This window comes from Pipistrellus kuhlii, unplaced genomic scaffold (genome assembly GCF_014108245.1).
Source record: "Pipistrellus kuhlii isolate mPipKuh1 unplaced genomic scaffold, mPipKuh1.p scaffold_m20_p_1, whole genome shotgun sequence".
Taxonomy (NCBI): Eukaryota; Metazoa; Chordata; class Mammalia; order Chiroptera; family Vespertilionidae; genus Pipistrellus; species Pipistrellus kuhlii.
The window spans coordinates 86,038,744-86,060,342 of NW_023425404.1; the positions used below are offsets into that span (position 1 = coordinate 86,038,744).

At 38.8% G+C, this 21,599-nt stretch overlaps 1 protein-coding gene across 29 annotated transcripts in view; it reads left to right on the forward strand.

Moving 5' to 3' along the window:
• The window catches only part of CREM (cAMP responsive element modulator), a 96,398-nt gene that overhangs the window by 70,280 nt on the left and 4,519 nt on the right, over positions 1 to 21,599 (forward strand). For 8 of the 29 annotated variants that reach the window (XM_045586387.1, XM_036454449.2, XM_036454475.2 and 5 more), the window contains 3 exons: positions 365 to 553; positions 13,453 to 13,488; positions 18,446 to 18,602. In XM_045586387.1, the coding sequence (XP_045442343.1) occupies positions 365 to 553; positions 13,453 to 13,488; positions 18,446 to 18,602 (382 nt within the window). Of the gene's footprint in view, positions 1 to 364; positions 554 to 8,470; positions 8,577 to 9,060; positions 9,244 to 9,437; positions 9,505 to 13,314; positions 13,415 to 13,452; positions 13,489 to 18,445; positions 18,603 to 21,599 lie in introns of those variants that run through there. The other 21 variants (XM_036454483.2, XM_036454460.2, XM_036454477.2 and 18 more) reach the window with 11 other exon arrangements.

Genomic DNA, 21,599 nt, shown 5'->3' on the forward strand with positions numbered 1-21,599 from the left:
CTCAATGGATAGAGCATTGGCCGGTGGACTGAAGAGTCCCGGGTTTGATTCTGGCCAAGGGCACATACCTGGGTTGAGGGCTCAATCTCCAATAGGGGATGTGCAGGAGGCAGCCGATCAGTGACTCTCATCATTGATGTTTCTCTCTCTCTCTCCCTTCTTCTCTGAAATAAATACAAATATATATTTTTAAAAAAGGATATTGTCCTGTGAAGAGGATCTCCTTATCAATTTAACATAGAGAAATATGGTAAATTGAGAATATTGGTAATAAACATGTAGATCCAGAATATATTCTTCCAATATGAGATTATTAAAAATGAAGCTTGAAATTATCTAATATTTCTTTTCTTTTTCTGTTAAGTTGCTATAGCCCAAGGTGGAACAATCCAGATTTCTAACCCAGGATCTGATGGTGTACAGGGACTACAGGCATTAACAATGACAAATTCAGGAGCTCCTCCACCAGGTGCTGCAATTGTACAATATGCAGCACAGTCAGCTGATGGCACACAGCAGTTCTTTGTCCCAGGCAGCCAGGTTGTTGTTCAAGGTATATTTTATTAATCTGATACCTTTAGAATACCTGTAGATTTCTATACCACACCATTTAGTGGTGATTTTATAGTTTTCTGAAATATACAGAAAGTAGATGGGATGGGATGGGGGTGGGGAGGAAGAGAAGCACTTAATGGCTTGAAGAAGAATTATTTTAGTATATTAAAAAAGTTAAATAAATGATATGAATTTTGTTTTTAGCAGGTTTTACTGGCTCTCAAGGAAAGTTAAATTCAAAGTAGCATGACGAAAAAATGGAGTTGAACGTCTGAGTGAATTCTTTAATTAAGAATCTTTTATTTGAGGGTTATATATGTACCTAATACATGTTTATTACCTAGACTATAAAGATTTGAGTATCCAGTCTATTATGCACTGAATTTGGGCCTTTCCCAAACTCTTATACTTAAGTCTTGTAGATCCCTCATTTCAAAACAATTGGTAATTTTTTTTCTTTAGACTGTTATTAATATAGTTGAATTCTGAGGTACTTGATCTACCTCTTATGGAAGCTCATAGTAATGAAATAAAGCAGCTGTATGGTAGCCCTAAGTATTTTAGGGGAACCCAAGATTTCTTTTTTTTTTTTTTTTTTTTAATATATTTATTGATTTTTCACAGAGAGGAATAGAGAGGGATAGAGAGTTAGAAACATCAATGAGAGAGTCATCGATCAGCTGCCTCTTGCACACCCCCACTGGGGATGTGCCCGCAACCAAGGTACATGCCCTTGCCCGGAATCGAACCCGGGACTCCCCAGTCCGCAGGCCGACGCTCTATCCACTGAGCCAAACCGGTCCCGGCGGAACCCAAGATTTCAATTAAATTAGAGTTATATATTATTTTAATGTCATTCAGTTATGCTTATAATAACTGTTTATTATAAATTTCAAAATTCTGCATTTTAAATTTAATTCTATTCTTTTTGGACCATTTACTGAGGATTTATGACATAGCACTAATTTTAAGAGGAATGTTATTAGTTCGTTTAGTTTGAAAATCTTCCAAGTGGTTGGTGAGAGGAGCAGATTATAATATCTATATATATAGATATAGATATAGATATAGATATATCTTATTAATTAGCTTTACTCCTAGGTATTTTGAAGGTTAATGTGGACTGTAATAAAAGTGTATGAAGAACTGAAGTGCTAGCATTTATGGTGTATAAAAAAAATATATATTACTTACTCAATACTCTAATGTTTTCTTTTAAATGTATATTAAAGCCACCCATTACAGGTGCTCCTTGACTTACGGTGGGATTACATCCTGAAATGCCCATCGTAAATTGAAAATATAGTAAGTTGAAAATGCATTTAATACACCTAACCTACTGAACATCATAGCTTAGCTGAGCTTACCTTAAATGTGCTCAGTTAGGCACATTAGACACAGTTGGGCACAATCATGTTACACAACGAACACAATAGACCCTGTGATCCCCTGGCTAACTGGGAGCTGGGACTCACTGCACCTGCCCAGCATCAGGAGAAAGGATTGAACCTGACATCACTGGCTGTGGAAAAGATCAAAATTCAAATTCCAAGTATAGTTTCTATTGAATGAGTGTCACTTTCTCACCATTGTAAAATCAAAAATTATAAACAAACTATCTTCAGTTGGGGACTGTATATTTGCCTCATACTCATGAACCTTTTATATTTAAACTAGAAGCCTGGTGCATGAAATTCGTGCATGGAGGAGGGGTGTCACTCAGCCCAGCCTGCACCCTCTCCAATCTGGGACCCCTCGAGGGATGTCTGACTGCCTGTTTAGGCCCGATCCCACTGAGAACAGTTGGACATCCCTCTCACAATCCAGGACTGCTGGCTACCAACTGCTTGCCTGTCTGCCTTCCTGATTGCCCCTAACCACTCCCCTGCCAGCCTGATTGATGCCTAACTGCTCCTCTGCCAGCCTGTTTGCCCCTAACTACTGTCCCCTGCAAGCCTGGTCACCCCTAACTGCCATCCCCTGCAGGTCTGGTCACTCCTAATTGCCTTCCACTGCAGGCCTGGTCCCCTCCAACTGCCCTTCCCTGCAAGCCCGGTCACCCCCAATTTCCCTCCTTTGCCGGCCTGGTCACCCTTAACTGCCCTCCCCTGCAGGCTTGATCACCCCCAACTGCCTGCCCTTGCAGGCCTGGTCCCTCCCTACTGTCCTCCCCTGCTGGCCATCTTGTGTCCACATGGGGGCAGGATTCTTGACCACATGGGAGCATCTATCTTGTGTGTTGGAGTGATGGTCAATCTGCATATTACTCTTTTATTAGGTAGGATAGAGGCCTGGTGCATGGGTGGGGACCAGCTGGTTTGCCCTGAAGGGTGTCCTGGATCAGGGTGGGGCGTGGGGCTGCCTGGGTGAGGGGCCTGTGGTAGTTTGCAGGCCTGCTACGCCCCCTGGAGACCCAAGCGAAGACCCTGGTATCTGGGGTTTATTTACCTTCTACAATTGAAACTTTGTAGCCTGAAGCGGAGCCAAGCCTCCTGCTCGCTCTGTGGCTGCAGCCATTTCTACTGGAATTTATTTTTCTATAATTGAAACTTTGTAGCCTGGAGTGGAGGCCTGGGTCTGCCCATTTAGGCCCAATCCCACTGCCTGTTTAGGCCCAATCTCACTGAGATCAGGCCTCCATCACCAGGGAAACCCAAGCCTCCCTCCTGCTCAGTCAGTGGCCACAGCCATCTTGGTTGGGGTTAATTTGCATACTCGCTCCCAATGGGTGTAGCAGAGTAATGATTAATTTGCATATTACTCTTTTATTAGATGGGATGGATAATCATAAAGAATAATCATTTCTTCTAAATATTTAAGTATGAAAACACCACCACAAACTTGATACTTTAACAATGAGAGTTTTTTTTTAAATTGTTTTTTGTTTTGCATAGATAATACACAAGTTTTGTCCTTTTAGGGTTTATTTGAGAACTTTTTTCCTTCCATAAGCCACCTATCTATTTTTCTACATAAATTTTATTAGCTTCATAGTTTTACCTTCCACATTTAGGTCCCTAATTCACCTGAGGTTCACCTCAGTATTAGGCAGGGATCTATTTTTATTTTTTCTCTACACATGGAGCCACTTTTCCCCCTTTTCCATTATGTATGGGGCAATCTAATTATACAATAGGTTCTCATGTATACTTGGATCTGTTTCACAACTCTGTATTTTGTACCGTTGGTCTCTTTTTCTTTATGCCAGTATCATGCCGATTTATTATCTCACAAAACAAGTTCCTCTTTTTTTGTCTTTTTAAAGTGCTGATTTACCTTTTGTAAACCATTATTTTTTCATATGCATTTGGAATACATTTTAGTTTTTAAATAATAATATAAACCAATGATGAGATTTATTTTATTTATAGATTAATTTAGCGAGAACTTAAGTATTTCTTTTTTTATTGAGGTACTAGAGGCCCAGTGCACGAAATTCATGCACAGGGCAGGGGGTTGGGGGGTACCCTCAGCCCAGCCTACACCCTCTCCAATCCATGACCCTTTGGGAGATGTCTGACTGTGGTTTAGGCCTGATCCTGGGAATCAGGCCTAAACCAGCAGTCGGACATCTGTCTCACAATCCTGGACCACTGACTCCTAATCGCTCACCTACCTACCTGCCTGGTCGCCCCTAACTGCCTCCCCCTTGCTGGCCTAGTTGCGCCCCTCCCCACCCCCCCGCAGCCTAATCTCCCCCAACTACTGCCCCTGCCAGCCTGGTCGCCCCCAACTGCCCCCACTGTTGGCCTGGTCACCACCAACTGCCCCTTTCCCCCCCACTGGTCTGGTTGCCCCACGCAGCCTGCTGTTCAGTTGTTTGGTCATCCCTCACTAACCCCCCTGACTGCCTGGTCATAAGCAGCCAATAAGAGGGTGTGAGGGTCAATTTGCATATTACCTCTTTATTATATAGATAATTGACATATCACATGATATTAGTTTTAGGTGTACAACATAATAATTTGACATTTATATGTCACAATAAATGACCATCACAGTAGATCTAATTAACATCTATCCCTGCACATAATTACAAATTTGTTTTTCTTGTGATGAGATCTTTTAATATCTACTTTTTAGTAACTTTGAAATATACAAGCAATATTATTAACTATAGTTACCATGCTACTAACATATCCAGGTTTTTGCTGCTATTTTAAATGATACCTTTTTATTATATTTCCTAGTTGTTGTGGTGTAGAAAATATTACTAATTTTTTAAAGTATCTTGCCTGTTAACCTTTGAAACTTTAATTATTTTAATAGTATACTGATTCTTTTTTAATCTATGTGATACTATGTGAATATTTATATCAGGTACAAATAAGATATTTTGATTCTTCCCTTCCCATCTTGATTCTTCTTGTTTTCTTTTTCTCCTTGTCTTGCCTCTTTTCCTTTCCTTTTTTTCTTTTTAAAAAGAATGATGGTTACCCTACCCGGTTTGGCAGAGTGGATAGAACATGAGCCTGTGGACTCAGGGGTCCTGGGTTATATTCCGGTCAAGGACTTATGCCAAGTTGTGGGTTCAATTCCCAGTAAGTAAAGTGCAGGAGGCAGCCAATCAATGATTCTCTTCATTGACGTTTCTCTCCCTCTCCCTTCCTCTCTGAAATCAATTAAAATATATATTAAAAAAATAATAATGATGGCCAAGTTCTAATTTTGTGTGAAACATGTCAGTGGGAATTGTGTCTTACTCTTTTTATCCCATTGAAAGGTCACAGCGATTTATTTTTGAGATCTCAGATCTTATCTTGATTGGTGTCTCCGCAGTATTTCACCCTGTTGACCTCTGCTTCCTTCACTTCTCTGATACCGCATTCTTACCATTTTTCCTTCTATCTCTCCTGCCTCTCTTTCATCTCCTTTATTGGTCTAACCTTCCTCTGCCCGTCTCCTGAGTGTTCGTGGTGTTCCTCAGGTTGCATCCTGGACCAACTTCCATCTGTGTACTGTCCCAGGTTGAACTTATCCCTGCCATGGCTTCAGTTCAGTTCACCATGACTATGTCCCCTGACTCCAACTGGCTACTTAGATATACCTCACACATCTCTGGCTTTTAAAATCCCAAACTTCACATCCACTTCCTACCCCAACTCTCCTGTTTACTCTATTTCCGTAATGGGTTCTGTCCATTCTGTAGCTTCAATCCAGAAATCTGGATGTCATGTCTTACTCTCCCTCACCTTCTCCATTAATTTTTCCTCCTGCCAAATCATTTATCCTCTCCACCCCCACTGTTATAATCCCAGTTCCAGCTTCTGTCCCCTCTGACCTGGATTCCTGCAGCAGACTTTGGTCTGCCAGGTGTCTGGCCTGAAGCTGGTAGCTGTGGAGCAGTGTACCGATTTTCCTAATCATGCCAGAGATAGCATATCCCTTCTCTGCCTGGTTTTTTTTTTTATTTTTATTTTTTTGTAATTGTTCATGAAAGTTCAGCTAGACTCTCTTTCTTTATCCTTTCCACTGATTCTAGGAGCTAATATTTCTTAAAAACACAATTATCTGCATCCAACATTTCCCTTTCTCCATTATACTCTTAATTCTGTAATTCAGAGTGGTATTTCTAAAATTCACATCTAATCATGTTAGCCTCTGGCTCAACACCCTTCAACAAATGTTATTACTTGTTAGTCAAAATCCTTATCATGGCCAAATCTCTGTTTGATCGAGGCCTTACTTCCTCCCTCTCAGCTCTTATGCTGAATTTCTTTCATTTCCTGGCTTAGCTGTGCCCTTTCTCCTCTCTAGGGCCTTCACACATAGCCATTTCCCCTGAGGCGTTGTTCTTGTTTCATCTTGGATAGCACTTCCCCTGAGCACATCTGGCTTAGGTCACCTCTTGCAGTTCCCACTGTAACTTCTCAGGGCATATATCACTGAATTGTGACCCTCAGGGTCCTGCCTAGATGGTAACTTCTGTGTGGACAGGGATTTTTAGTCCCCAGCACAGTCCCTGGCATCTTATCTAATAAAGACAGAATATGCAAATTGACCATTACTCTGCAACAAAGATGGCGGTGCACACAGCTAATAAGAAGGGAGGCGGATCTGGCCAGAGCGAAGGAGGTGCCAGCAGCCAGGGTAAGGAAGGCCTATTCTTGCATGAATCTTCGTGCAGCATCAGGCCTCTAGTATGATGAATATTCAGTAGCAATTTACTGAATGAAAATGAAATACTCTTTCTCTGGTGAAAATGTTATTAGTTCTGTGTGATGATTAACTGAGTTTATTGGGTGTAGGGAATTTATTAAAACTTTACTAATAGTAGCCAACCAAGCATCCAACCTCCCTCTTTCCTTTTCTTCTTGACCCTTTTTTTACACTAATATTTATTGAGCACCTAAGTGCCAATGTAAAGAAATATTGAGAATAATCTGAACTTTCTGAAATAAAACCAACTAGTATTCTTAGATCCAAACCCTGAGGCATGGCTGTGACGGCAGAGTCCTTTATAGAGCCTCTAGCAGGACATCTTCAGTTCGTGTGCTCTGGAGAATTACTGGTAATGGGTCCTTCCTGATGTTTCTCTTCCTTAGCATCTGAGTGTCAAGTCCCTGCCTTTACTAGAAGGTGCTTCACTGAATAAGGCAAAATTGTAGTGGGCCCTGGTCAGTTTGGTTAGTGGTTAGAGCGTGGGCCCAGAGACTGAAGGATTGCAGGTTCAACTCCCATGGATTCCTGGTCACGGGCACGTACCCTGATTGTAGGCTGGCTCCCTGGCCCTGTCGAGGTGATTTTGGCTCTGGTGAGGGCGATTGCAGGAGGTAGCCAATCAGCATGTCTCTCTCACATCAATGCTTTTCTCTCCCCACTTCCCCCTCACTCTTCCTAAAAAAAACCAATGGGAAAAAATACTCAGGTGAGGATTAAAAAAATGTATTGGAATGACCTTTCATTGACTAAGGTCAGCTTGAATTCTAAGCATACAAGGGACTGGACTTTGTACAGCCCCACTGATGAAGGTAAAAGTTCTCAGTGACATGCAACTTTTGTGCTGTAGAGATGCAAATCATTTTTTTCCTTAGGCTGTGGTGCTATACTATTGAACAGGTACCAATATTGTGTCTAACCTTGGACTTATTAAATTTATAGTGATCCAGCTCTCCATGTACCAAACCCTCATTAAGTGAATAAAATTGGATATATTTTTAAATTTTACAAATAGTAATTATGATTTATTTATGAATTTTTAAATGTCACAAAAATCTTTTCAAGGGATTTTAATTTAGTAAAATTATATATTAGATTGAGCCACATCAAATTTCTGTTTTTTTGTGGGCCAAAAAGGTCAAATATGAGCAAGTTCATATGGTTCAATTTAATATTTATGGGTTATATAACACTATATTTGAATTTTTAAAATTTTAGTATTTATTCCTTTCAAGTGAAATTGGCAAATTCTCTTCGGAACAGTTGGATTTTCTGGTGTTGCAAGTAGAAATGTGTTACAAGAAAACAATGGTCGTTAGGTATTTCTTTTTTTATTCTTTTGTTGTTTTAGTTATTTCTTACTTGGCGAATCTAGAAGTGTCTGCAAAATACATTTCTGTGTATTTCACAGCATCTCTCTGTGCTGATTGTCACTTGTTTACTTTTTAAATCTCCACGTTTTTTGTCCTCCAAAGGGCTAATGCCCCCTTTGTTTACCTAGAAACCTTGGACAGCACAATAATAAAGTAGCCCCATAAGAAACAAGCAGGTAACTTTTAATGCTAATGAGACTTTTTTTTTTTGTCAGAGCCCTTTTCAACAGATTTTTATGAAAAAATAGAAACAATAGCAGTTGATGGTTTATTACAGTCTTTTTATAAGGGCTTTGGTTTCAGTGAGCCCATCTGTGACAAAGCAGATTGATGGCAGTGATAGGCTAGTGATGTCATTGTGATGTCAATACTGCCACTTATAACTGCACATGCTTGCTAGTTGGAACACTTTGTGTTGGCCTGTGAGAGGAGGAACAGGGCAGTTCTGTATGCAGAAACCCATCATGGCTGTAACTGGAGATGAAACCGGTAAGAACTTCAGATAAAGATTTAAATTCTGTAAAATTACTTTGGAAGTTTTGAAAAAATACTTACGGACCTCTGAGTATTTCAAAAGTATTGCTTTTCTAGTAGCTGAGGAATTTTATATCTATTCAGTACACAGGCATCTTAGTGTAATTGGTTCTGTGCTCAGTATTATTTGATCCAAGGCAGTTCTCTCTTTCTGCTTCACTAAAATAAGCTGTTACTTCATCTGCAACCTGTTACATATCCAGTGCAGCTACAAGTTAAACATACATACGGTTCAATTTGTAAAAAAGCCAAGCTTCCGATTCCGTGGCTGTGTGCAACGTAGCTCCAAAGCAGACCAGCGTTTGTGTATCGACTTGTTTCTTTGCTCGAGTGTCTAAAATGGTCTGTTCCTCTCTAATGGAGTTCAAAGGGCTGACGTCACTGCATTTCCTGGAATCGAGGTTCCTCAGGAAAGTGGAAAAGTTAAACTCCAAGCGGACTGCGCATTTACGTCAGCACCGAGTCAGGTTGTGATTGAGTCAGTTCCTTTCGGCTCCATCGAGCTGAGCAGAGCGCTGTTACTGTTTGAGGCTGTTAACTAGCTCCTGGCTTGCCTGTCTCTGAGATCGCTCTTGGACTGAGTAGCTTGATTTGTAAGCCTCACTTTAGGGTTTCTCTGCAGGTAAGTATTTACTTTAGAAAGCTGGCACCGCCCGTTTGTGGGCAGATCCCCCAGAGCCCTGCACCACTCCCGTGGCCACAGGTGCTGGAAGAGGTGGGCTCCGGGCCCTGGCACCCTCACCCCACCTCTCTGCGGGATTTACTATTCACGGCGCCCTCTAATGCACAGGCAGGGAAGCGCATGTTTGAAATCGCCCTCAGACCACATTCTTTAAACCTGTTATTTGTAATGCTTTCTGTGGTTTGGTTTTCTTAGTCATAGGTAATGCTTCTGATTTAGTCGCTAATGTCCTTTATGTCGTTGCAACTTTGTTTATTGAGTGGTGCTTTATTTCTTACCCAGTACTGAATTGCATTTGAATTCATGAAGAATGGATAATTGTAAACAGCTTGCTCACAAGTGGGTCTCAGGTCCTCTTCCTAGATAGAAACATTCCGTTGTCTTGAGCAAGTAACACCGGTATTAAATTGTTTTTAAAATTATCTTGAGCTATTGTTTTTCTCAAATAAGTTTTGTAAAGTTTTAGTGATGTTATAGATTGCAGAAGTTCTCAAATGGCAAATGTATTATAAGATGAATACAAATACTGCATGTCATATGATTTTAGAACCAAATGCATTTTGTGCATATATTCATTTTCTAAAAGTGATTAGTTTGTTTATATCTTTCTTAACTAAGCCTTTCAATTTACCATTTGACTTCTCTAAGCGTGATAGAAAATCAAAGAAAAAATAAAATTATTTGAAAATACTCAGAATATACTTAAAGATGAATCTTTAAGGTAAAAATTTGCAGCTTTTAAACTATTGCTTGTAAATAAATGAACATCACCCATAATGCTTATTCATGATTTACCCTTTCAATTCAAAGTTTTCTAAATGCTGAAACTTTAAAATGTCAAACTTTTTTTTTACTAGACCTCATTGTGCCTTTGAAAATCATTGTTTTTGGAAACCTGGTCAGCTCTGACACAATCAGTTCCATTTGAAATGCTGCTTGAAAGTGGAAAGGACACTGCCTCTTGTTTTGTTTGTTTGTATTTTGAGGTGGATTGATAGATTATTGGCTTGCAAACTTTTTTACCGTGCCCCACATTTATATCATGATGTGGTAGATGTGTGTGTGTGTGTGTGTGTGTGTGTGTGTGTGTACCCTACTTTTGTATAAAATCCATTTAAAAATAATGTTTATCCTTAATATATGTAATGTATTCATACTTTTCTACTTCCTTTTTAAAAATGCTATTCTTGACCCAAGAAATTATTTTTATAACTCACCAATGGTCTACATCTTACAGTTTAAAAAAATGATCTAGACCAAAATTAGGCTCCTAACAATGACTGGCCTGTGAAAGTTTTTTATGAGCACTTACTTATAGGATCATTGAATTGAATGTGAAAAGGAAATATTTATAGTTTACAGAATTATATCATTCTGTTGGATATAATTTACATTTTTATTAGAAATAGTTTTGGCTTTATTTATAAGCTGATGTTAAGAGCCTAACTCTTTATCTTTTCGTCTCTGAGTCTAAAAAACTCAGAAGTAGTATTCAGCATGGACATCTAACTATTAAAAACATACATTCCAATTAATTCAAATTTGAAAAATAGTATCTTAGTTAATATTTGATGCATGAGAATAGGAATACAGGGATATACATTTCACCTTTGTGAGAGGAAAAGTTTTTTTTTGGATATTTTCATATAAAAGAATGATTTGTAACAGTTGTAATAGCTTCTTGAAGTTGGTAGTAAGGCAAGTTATAATCATGTTGGAAGTGGAAATATGAGTCATAAGTTTCAATAGTATTCCAAATCTGTATGAAATTGCCATTATGCTATTTTCCCACTATTTTTGAAAAATTTTTAATGAAAGATAATTTGGGACAGTTGTTTTACTTTTCCCAGTTTTATTAGTCTAATAAAATAATACTTTGCATTTATGTAAACTTTAAAATAAAAAATCATTTAATGTTACAAATAAAAATAAATATAAATGCGGTAAGAGCTATCAAAGAAACTATCAGATCTTAAAGACCCACAAGTAATATAGGTTGAAGGGTCAGAGTAAGCCTCACTGAGGAAACCATTCTATATAAGAAAAGCATAACATACAAATCGGCTGAATGGTGTAATGACTGGTCACTATAATGCCCACTGACCACCAGGGGGCCGATGCTCAACGCAGGAGCAGCCCTCTGGTGGTTAGTGTGCTCCCACAGGGGCAGCACCACTCAGCCAGAAGCCGGGCCCATGGCTGGCGAGCACAGCAGCAGCTCCCACCTCCACTGCAAGTGGGCGGTAAGGAGCGAGGGCCCCGGACTGGGAGAGCCCTGGACGGCAAGAGAGATATCTGACTGCCAGCTTAGGCCCCATCCTCCAGAGGATCGTGCCAAGCTGGCAGGCGGACATCCCCCAGGGGTCCCTGACTGCGAGAGGGTGCAGGCTGTACTGAGGGACCCCTCCTCCCCCAGTGCACAAATCTCGTGCACCGGGCCTTTAGTATTTAAATAACCCATAAGGAAAATCAGTTTCCATGCAGTCTCCCTGATATACAGATATTACATTCATTTTGCATATAATAACACAGATCAGAGTGGATAAATGACTCTCCCAAGCTAACACAGCTAATAAGTGGTAAACCAGTTTGGCTCTTCAGACTAAAGTAGGTTTTCGGGTTACATCAGAGATCTGTTCCTAGGGAGTGACATAACGTAATTTTTGCCATAAGTTGGAACCCACCTACATAAGCACCTACATCACTCATTCATTACAGCCGTAATGAAGTGACACAGTAAAAAAAAAAAAAAAAAAAAAAAAAAAAAAATTAAAGATAACAGTTCCTGACCTTTATTTGTGGTAAATAAATAATAAAAAATATAAAGCACATAAGTTGAAATGACGGAACTTTTTTTTTTTTTTAATAAATGGAGATGACAACATACGTATGTTGAGTCCCACGTAAATCGAGGACTGCCTGTATCTGGTTCTAGTCACACCATTTTATATTGCTCCTCAAAGTTCACCTGACGTTGATAAACTAACACTGTTTATAAAACAAAAAAAGGAAGTTAACATCATTTTGACTACTTAAAATGGATTTTTTATAGAGTATTATTACTCTCCTAGGACAATATGTTTATTATATAGAACTTTAAATGTCGATATTTATAATTTTTTACAAACTTTTTTTTCACTCTTAAGATTTTCACTTAATCCACAACTCATGTGTAACTTAAAGTAAAAATTAACAACTTAATTTTATGTGGTTTGTGTTTGTAACAAATTTGAAATCTTCAGTGCTTAAATAGTCTTACTCAGGTAGGATTTAATTTTACTGGAAAAAGTGGAGCAATGGAGGAGGGAAACTTTTTGATAATGTTAGACGCCAGGTAATGACAATCTTGATCTGGGCTTGAGGAGACCTGGTGTGGAGTAGGGAGGGAGAGAACAAAGAAAAGTGAGGAGCTCTCTGCTTCTGAGTATGACCGTTACCTCTGTTGGCCCCTCTAGTGTACTTGGGATTAGTGACACATAGCAAAATGACTTATGAATGTAGGAGCTCCAAAAATAAAAATTATTTTGCTCATTAATGTGTTCAGTCCTATAGAGATCTCAATCGACAAATCATAAGCAAATAAAATCACCATTAGTGTGTTGATAAACTCTTTTACTTTGGAAACTATCAAGATGGTCATTTGGCTAGGTTTCTTATTTCTTTGTTAGGAAGAAACAAACACTTCTTTGATTGTGGGGTTTACCACTCTGATGAGATTATATCATTTTTTTTTGTGATTCCTCATCTATTTTAAGTTATTATATACATTTAAAGGGGTATTATGTGATATTATCTGTTAATAATTTATTCTCTAAAGGGATATAATAAAAATTATAAATGTTTTTAATAGCCATATTTATAAACAAAATAAGGAATAAGAGCCACACATGTCAATCATTCTATTACCTAGATTTGTTAGAAGGGAAACTCAAGGGAAAAATATATTTATGGATGTTATTTGCTTTTTAATTAATATGCAGTATAAGCATAATTTGGAACATTGTCTTTCAGAACTTAAGGAAGGGAAGAGGAAGGGAACTAACATTTGCTGAATGCCTACCATGTGCCAGGCACTGTGCTAGACACTTTGACATACATTACAGGGTTTATTGTGAGTATTAAATGAGATAATGTATCCCCATTTTACAGATGAGGAAACTGAACTTGCCCCAAGTCACATGGCTGGTAAGTGGCAGAGCTGCACTAGAACCCAGATTCCAACCCCCTCACTTCTCCTCCTGTACCGTGTGTAAAGCTTGCGCAGAGAGGTATGAATTGAGAGTTCCAGGAATTTTCTTTCCCGTGAAATATTTGATACCAAACCTAAAACATTGTTTTCATGTCAGGAGTTAGATGATTGGAAACACTAAAGTAGGACTACTCTGCTTCTAACATTCCAGGTTAGATTATTAGTATCTAGGGGAAGATTTAGGAAATAATGCATTTTATCAAGAAAGGCCAGTTTGAATAAGTCTTTTAGGGGTTTCCATGTATTAGGGTTAAAGACTTAATTATAATAATAGTATTATATTAATAAGGTTTCTTATTTGAAACATTCCAAATGACAGTGAGCTTGTGCAAAACCCTGGAAAGTTCAAAATTCATAGTGCATGAGTAAACTCACCAATCACCCATATATGCCAAGTGCTGTGCTGGATTGTAGGGATGCCACGGTAAAAAGGTATCTTGTCTCAAGTTTTTTGCTGCCTTAGAGTAAAATTAGTGTATCTTTTTTTATTATCTTTCTTCAATCATGAGTTTACACTCCTCATTGATGACCCATTTATTTTCATAAATAATTTATACAATGAAATTTTATAATAAAAAATAATTGGGGCCCTTTTAGTGGGTGGAACAGGAATTGGCTTTTCATTAAAGAATGTAGTTCTTTGCCAAGACCAGTTTGGCTCAATGGATAGAGCGGCGGCTTGGGGACTGAAGGGTCCCGGGTTTGATTCCGGTCAAGGGCATGTACCTTGGTTGCGGGCATATCCCCAGTAGTGGGTGTGCAAGAGGCAGCTGATCGATGACTCTCTCTCATCAATGTTTCTAACTCTCTATCTCTCTCCCTCTCTGTACAAAATCAATAAAATATATTTAAAAAAAAAAAGAATGTAGTTCTTTGAACTGTTATGCTAGGTATCTCATCTGTTTTAAATTATCACTAAACTTGTAATATTGGAAATAGAAGCTAATTTTTATATAAAAACTTTTCTATAACTTGTTTTAATAAAAAAACTTTTTGACATTTGGATTTCCTTAAAACAAGAGCTTCTCTTTGCTCATATCTTTTTACTGTATTCACTAATAGATCATATTTGAATATATGGAATTTATCCAGTGATATTTATTCACTATTAGACATGTATCATGACCAGAAATTTATACTAATTTCTGGTAATTTATACTAATTCATATTTCTGCTTGAACCAATAAAATAAAATCAGATTTTTGTTGAAGAAGAAATGCCTGAAAATTGTGTTAAAACCAGTTTGTTAGCTAACATTTGAGAATACATTTAAATATATCATCCTTTTGAGGCAGGATAGTAAGAAGCTAGGAAAATTTCTTGGCGGATGGAAGGGGAAAACTGAGGCAGATAGCTAAACAAACTGGCAGAGCAATTGACAGCAGATACGGAAGGTCACCCCCCGTAGAGATAATATCAAGGCCTCGGGTTTATCCCAGCTCTAGACTCAGAAAAGCAGCAAAACCAGGTGGAGGACACCAGGAGCAGCTGCAGTGGCTAATGACCCCCTACCCTGGCACTGACCCATCAGCAGACATTAGGATAACAAATGAGCACACCTAGAAAACTGATGAATATTCTGCTGAAACCTCCCCTGAGGTCTCCACTAAAATTCCCTCTGCAAGAAAGAGATAAAACCCTACAAAGAACCCAGCACATATACACATGGCTTTCCCTTCCTCCTCTTCTCCCATGGGTATGCATCACCTAAACTCCAGCAGTTCCCACAAAACTTGCAACTAGGGGAGCAATGGGCAGTGGCAGCTCAGCTGGGCTGACCCCCTGAACTTGTCCCTAAGGTCCCTTTTTTTTTTTTCTGACTTCCTAGTGAGTTTAAGCAGCCCTTTCCTGTTACTTCTATGCCAGGCTCTTCCTTGTTTCACTGTCCCCAGCTTTTACAAATGTCCTCTCAGTCACTTGGACGCAAATTGTGACATCTTTCCTGCATGAAGTCAAGAACGCACACACTACCTGCTGGCCCTAAGCAGACCCGCTCAGGGCCACGTCCCCTTTCAGATAACACTTTCCAACTTAGCACTTTAGGGTATTTTTTCTAAGCTGTTGCTCAACATGTTTTAAGAATGCTTCTTTTTTTAAAAATTATTTTATTGATTTCTTTACAGAAAGGAAGGGGAGGGATAGAGATCTAGAAACATCGATGTGAGAGAAACAGACCAGCTGCCTCCTACATACCCCCTACTGGGGATGTGTCTGCAACCAATGTACATGCCCTTGACCGGAATCAAACCTGGGACCTTTCAGTCCGCAGGCCGACGCTCTACCCACTGAGCCAAACCAGTTTCGGCAAGAATGCTTCTTTTGAGTGACCCTTATTCTTCATGGTGCCAGATTTGATCTTTTGAAGGTGGCTTCAGCTTTTGGAAATAGGCAAAAATTTAGAACCATTTCTGATTCTAAGATCAACGAATGAACTTTATTTTTTATCTGTGAAGTATTCCTGCCTTCCCTTTTCATTTAAAAAAAAATAGATATTCTGAAACTACTTTGTATATTATATAAACATCCTGCTTTAAGTACAGAAAAAAGAATATGTGTACAAAACTAGAGAGAATAATGAACGCTTCTGTAGCTTTGTATTAATTTTATTGCTCTTATTTGGGAGCAATTTGGCAAGAACAGCCCTAGACCAAGGTCTGCATCCCTGCTGCTTAAAATGTCAACATGATGACATGTAAACTTCTCCATCGTCACTGCTATTGTTCCAATTTTAGAAAGCCTTTGTAGGCTCCAGCTGTTCCATTGTTTCAGCCTTTATTATCCCATAACCTTCTTTACAGATGTTGGTAAAGAGAACAGAGAAGATAACTATTATTCTATGATTCAATCTTCTCTACAATCTGATTTAAATATGTCTATTTTAAATAGTAAATAAATAGTTTATAATTGACTTGAAAATTCTCTTCAAATATTTCAAAGTTATAAAATTTCTAACATATAATGAGACATCTATGTATATACTATTTTAAATTGTCACAAAAACAAATTTAGAATTTTTTCCAAGTTGGTGATCATTATTTATCATAATTTCTACTTATTATTTCTTAAATTATATATAGAAAAGGCAGTACAACATTGTAAGTGATATTTTAATTAGCCTTATAAAGACCTCTGATCTTCACCCAAAGCCATATTTTTATTGTTTTATTCTTTCCTTTAATTCTTAAGCCCATTGGTGGGGGTGTAAAAACTTGGCATTTACCCCAAAAAGAAACACATAGATCAATTTTGATTAACCTTTTAACCTAATTGGCTAGTTTCAGTAATACTATTCCACTTAACTGAAAAAAACATTTGTCTCCCTTTTGAGTAAAATTTCAGTTCTTAGTCAATGGATATAACACATTTTAATGAGATATAGAAGCAATGTGTTTCGTATTTTGATTAGTATTTGGTTCAGACCAAGTTTTATAGGATTTAATAACTTTAAAAACCATTTTCTTGCATTGATTTCTGAGGGGGGGCATATATTTTGTCATATTTCATCAGAATGTCACATGCACTTTGGATTGCATGTTCTCAAAGTTGAAACAGTGATGGTAGGAATGTTCATCACTTCAACCCATCTTTCTGTCTTAAGGAAGTTTTTTACTGCAGTAGATACACATTTTGATTATAAATTAAGATACTTTGAGGATTTTAGTATTCAATCTGAATACTAAATAAATACTAAGTGTCATTGAACTATAATTATACTATCATTGGAAAACATGCTTTTAACATTATCTCAATAAACCTAAGACAGACAAAAATTATCATTCCCCAGAGAAACCAGTTTTAAATAGAGCTTTGCTGTTTTGTTTTTTATTTGCTTTTAAATAAAAACACAGTGAGTTAGTATTTTCCTCCCAGTACTTATGTCATATTCTGGTGTTAGGACTTCCACTTAAAGAGATTAGGTGAGGGTATATAGGAAAATTAACTGGATAGAAATGTTCTGCTTAATTAAAATTTCACAGTGATGTGCTAGAGCCAGCTCCCACTGATTTGCTAGAACTGATTGTTAACTTTTCAGGATTTTTGTGAGCTGATTGTTAAAATAGCTATTAAAAATGTAAATATACATTTAACAAGTTACTTAAAAACTAATAAATACTCAAATTTATCATTTGTAATTTTTTACCTATGCTTTTGCAATTACTTACATCTATTTTATCTGTATGGTATGCTACTTACTGTGTATATCTTCCAAACTCTACATTCATTGAAGTCACATTGGTAGCTTGAAATTGGCCATGGTGCAAGCATTTACATCATGGGAATTGTCATGCTACAGATATATCAGAGCTTTTCCCCCACAAAGCTAGTTGTTAAACATTTATCAGCACATCACTGATTTTAGATTTAGCGAACTCTCAATTGAAAAACCTCTCTACCGTTAGCCTTTGATAAAAACTTATCTAAAATGCATTAGGGCATTTTCCTACCTTAAATGTATAGAGCGTGTGGAATATTATTGTCCCAAGTGCTGAAGATCTTTGATACCTACAATTTCTGTAATGCTCAGAATAGTCATCTTAAACATTAGCAAGATCACTTCTTTTTTTTTTTCCTAAATATATTTTATTGATTTTTTACAGAGAGAAAGGAGAGGGATAGAGAGTTTAGAAACATCGATGAGAGAGAGTCACCGACCAGCTGCCTCTTGCACGTCCCCCACTGGGGATGTACCCGCAACCAAGGTACGTGCCCTTGACCGGAATCGAACCCGGAACCCTTCAGTCTGCAGGCTGATGCTCTATCCACTGAGCCAAACCGGCTTCGGCAAGATCACTTCTTAAAACATGTAATAAGAAGTATATTACTTCCAGGTAATTTTATATGAAAATATCAAGTTCTAAATTGTTTATATAAACATGTAATATTTTATTGCAGCTGCCACTGGTGACATGCCAACTTACCAGATTCGAGCGCCTACTACTGCTTTGCCACAGGGAGTAGTGATGGCTGCCTCCCCAGGAAGTTTGCACAGCCCCCAGCAACTTGCAGAAGAAGCCACACGCAAACGAGAGCTGAGGCTAATGAAAAACAGGTAAGATGGTTCACTAGAAATCAGCAACCACTTACAGGAAATATAATTTGTTATTTTGGGCTTATTCAAAAATTACTTTTCCTAAGCTATTTCTCGCAAGTTCAGTATCAAGTGGCATTTTATGTGGACTTGTGCTCTGCATGATAGATTGTCTGCTAAGTTCCTAACCATGAACCTATTCAATCAGCAGGAGATTCATCCTTGTGTTAGAAAAGTAATGTCTGAAAGATACATTAATTTTTTTAATGATGATGGAAAGGCTTTATTTTATTTTAAAATATATATTTCTTTATTGATTTCAGAGAAGAAGGAAGAGGGAGAGAGAGATAGAAACATCAATGATGGGAGAGAATCATTGACCGGCTGCCTCCTGCACGCCTCCTACTGGGGATCGAACCCACAACCCAGGTATGTGCCCTTGGCCTGAATTGAACCTGGGACCTTTCAGTCCATAGGCCAACACTCTATTCACTGAGCCAAACTGGCTAGGGCTGGGAAGGCTTTATTACAAATAAAATTTTATTTTGTACTTAGTATTTATTTTGTGAAGTTAGGTGATAAGTATAATTTTCTAACTTCTTTATTAGTAAAATAAATTTGTATGTGTTAAGAATTTTCTTAAGTTTATTTATTTATTTATTTTTTGTTAATCCTCACCCAAGGATATTTTCCCATTGATTTTTAGAGAGAGTGGAAGGGAGGGGGGAAGACAGAGGGAGAGAAACATCAGTAAGAGAGACCCACTGATGTGAGAGACCCCCATCAATTGGTTGCCTCCAGTTCATGCCCTGACCTGGGCCAGGGATTGAGCCTGCAACTGAAGTACTTGCCCTTGACTGGATTCATACCCGGAACACTTCAGTCTGTGGGCCAACGCTCTATCCACTGGGCCAAACTGGGTAGGGCTCTTAAATTTTTTTACACATTTCATTTGATCTATTTTGTAACTTTGTTTTTTCTTGATTGTACTGAAAGACATCTTTATTCTGATAAATTGTAGTCAAATGAAAACACAAAACAACAGAAAGAATTAAGATTACTCATAGCCCCCCCCTCCCCCACTTAGGGATAACTACTGATATTTTCCTATATAATAATCCCATATAATAAAGAGGTAATATGCAAATTGACCATCAGTCCAACACACAAGATGGCTGCCCCCATGTGGACACAAGATGGCCACCACAAGATGGCCAGCAGGGGAAGGCAGTTGGGAGGGACCAGGCCTGCAGGGGAGGACAGTTGGGGGGGGGGGGGACAGGTCTTCAGGGGAGGGCAGTTAGTGGTGACTAGGCTGGCAAGGGAGGGCCATTAAGAGTTACCATGCCAGCTGGGGAGGGCAGTTAGGGGCAATCAGGCTGGTAGGGGAGGGCAATTAGGGCTGATTGGGCCTGCAGGAGAGGAGAGTTAGGAGTGACTGGGCCAGCAGGGAGGGCCGTTGGGGGCAACCCGGGCTGCTGGGGAGGGCAGTTGGGAGCAACCAGACCAGCAGGGGAAAGCAGTTAGGCATGACCAGACTGGCAAGGAAGGGCAGTTAGGGGTGTCCGGGCCTGCAGGGGAGGGTAGTTGGGGACAACCAGGCCTGCAGGGGAGGGACAGTTAGGGGCAACCAGGCTGGCAGGGGAGGGCAGTTAAGGATGACTAGGCCTGCAGGGGAGGGCAGTTAGGGGTGACCGGGCTGGCAAGGGAACAATTAGGTATCTATCAGGCTGGCAGGGGAGAGATTAGGGCATGATCAGGCTGGCAAGCATAAGTGGTTAGGGGCAATCAGGCAGGCAGGCAGGCTAGTGGTTGGGAGCTAGCAATCCTGGATTGTGAGAGGGATCCCAGATTGGAGAGGATGCAGGCTGGGCTGAGGGATACACATACTCTCCTACCCCGTGCACTAATTTCATGCACCAGTTCTCTAGTCTATAATAATAAAAGTGGAATATGCAAATCTACTGAACTGCTGAATAGTGGAATGACCGTTCGGACGACCTTCCAGATGAAGCCGGTACTGTGGGGCTGAGAAAGCTGGAACTCAAAGGCCCACTCTTGCATGAATTTTGTGCATTGGGCCTCTAGTAGTATATACATTTCTAGCCTGCTCTCTCTCATTTTCTCACTTGTTTTTGTACCCTATCACTGTAACTTTATTTTTTTATTTTTTGTTAATCCTATCCCAAGGATATTTCTTTCATTGACTTTTAGATTTTTAGAGAGAGTGGAAGGGAAAGACGGTAGGAGGAGAGAGAGAGAGAAAGAGAAAGAAACACTGATGTGAGAGAGACACATCAATTGGTTGCCTTCTGCATGTGCCTGGGCCAGGCCTGGGTTCAAACCTGCAAACCAGGCACGTTCCCCTGACCTGAATAGAACCTGAGGCCCTTTAGTTCATGGACTGATGCTCTAACCACTGAGCCACTGGCCAGGGCTGTAGCTTATTTTTTTTTAAAGCAGTATATCATACAAATGCTATTTCCCAAAATTATTTTTTAAAATCTAGTTTGCATATCATTTCTTGGTTTAATTTTTATTATGGAGAATGGTACAAATTAATCTGATTTTCAAAATGAACAGAATAAGAATAGACTTTTCCCAGTACTCTTGTCTTGTTACCTTATTTCTAGGTTTTAAATAATGTCCTCATTAATTAAAGTAAGAAAACAAAACATTTCAGATGGACTTAATGTGTTTTCCTATGATTAGGACCACATAGGAGTAGTTAATTTACTAGATGTGAGCAACCTGATTAACGTAGAAATTGTGGTTTCTGAGCCTCTCAAAAACAGAAACAACTGCTGAGTTCATCACTGTCCTCTGTAACGGAACGTGAAGCAGCAGCAGCGATTTTCAGGTTACTAATATAGCCTTTTAAATGGCACTATTTGATATATTATAGGACTTCTTATGTTTGTTACAGTTCCTGAGTTTATTAGTTATCACAAATTATGAGATGGAATTTTCTACCCTGTGAAACTCAACAGATTACCAGAAATAGGCTCATTAGATACA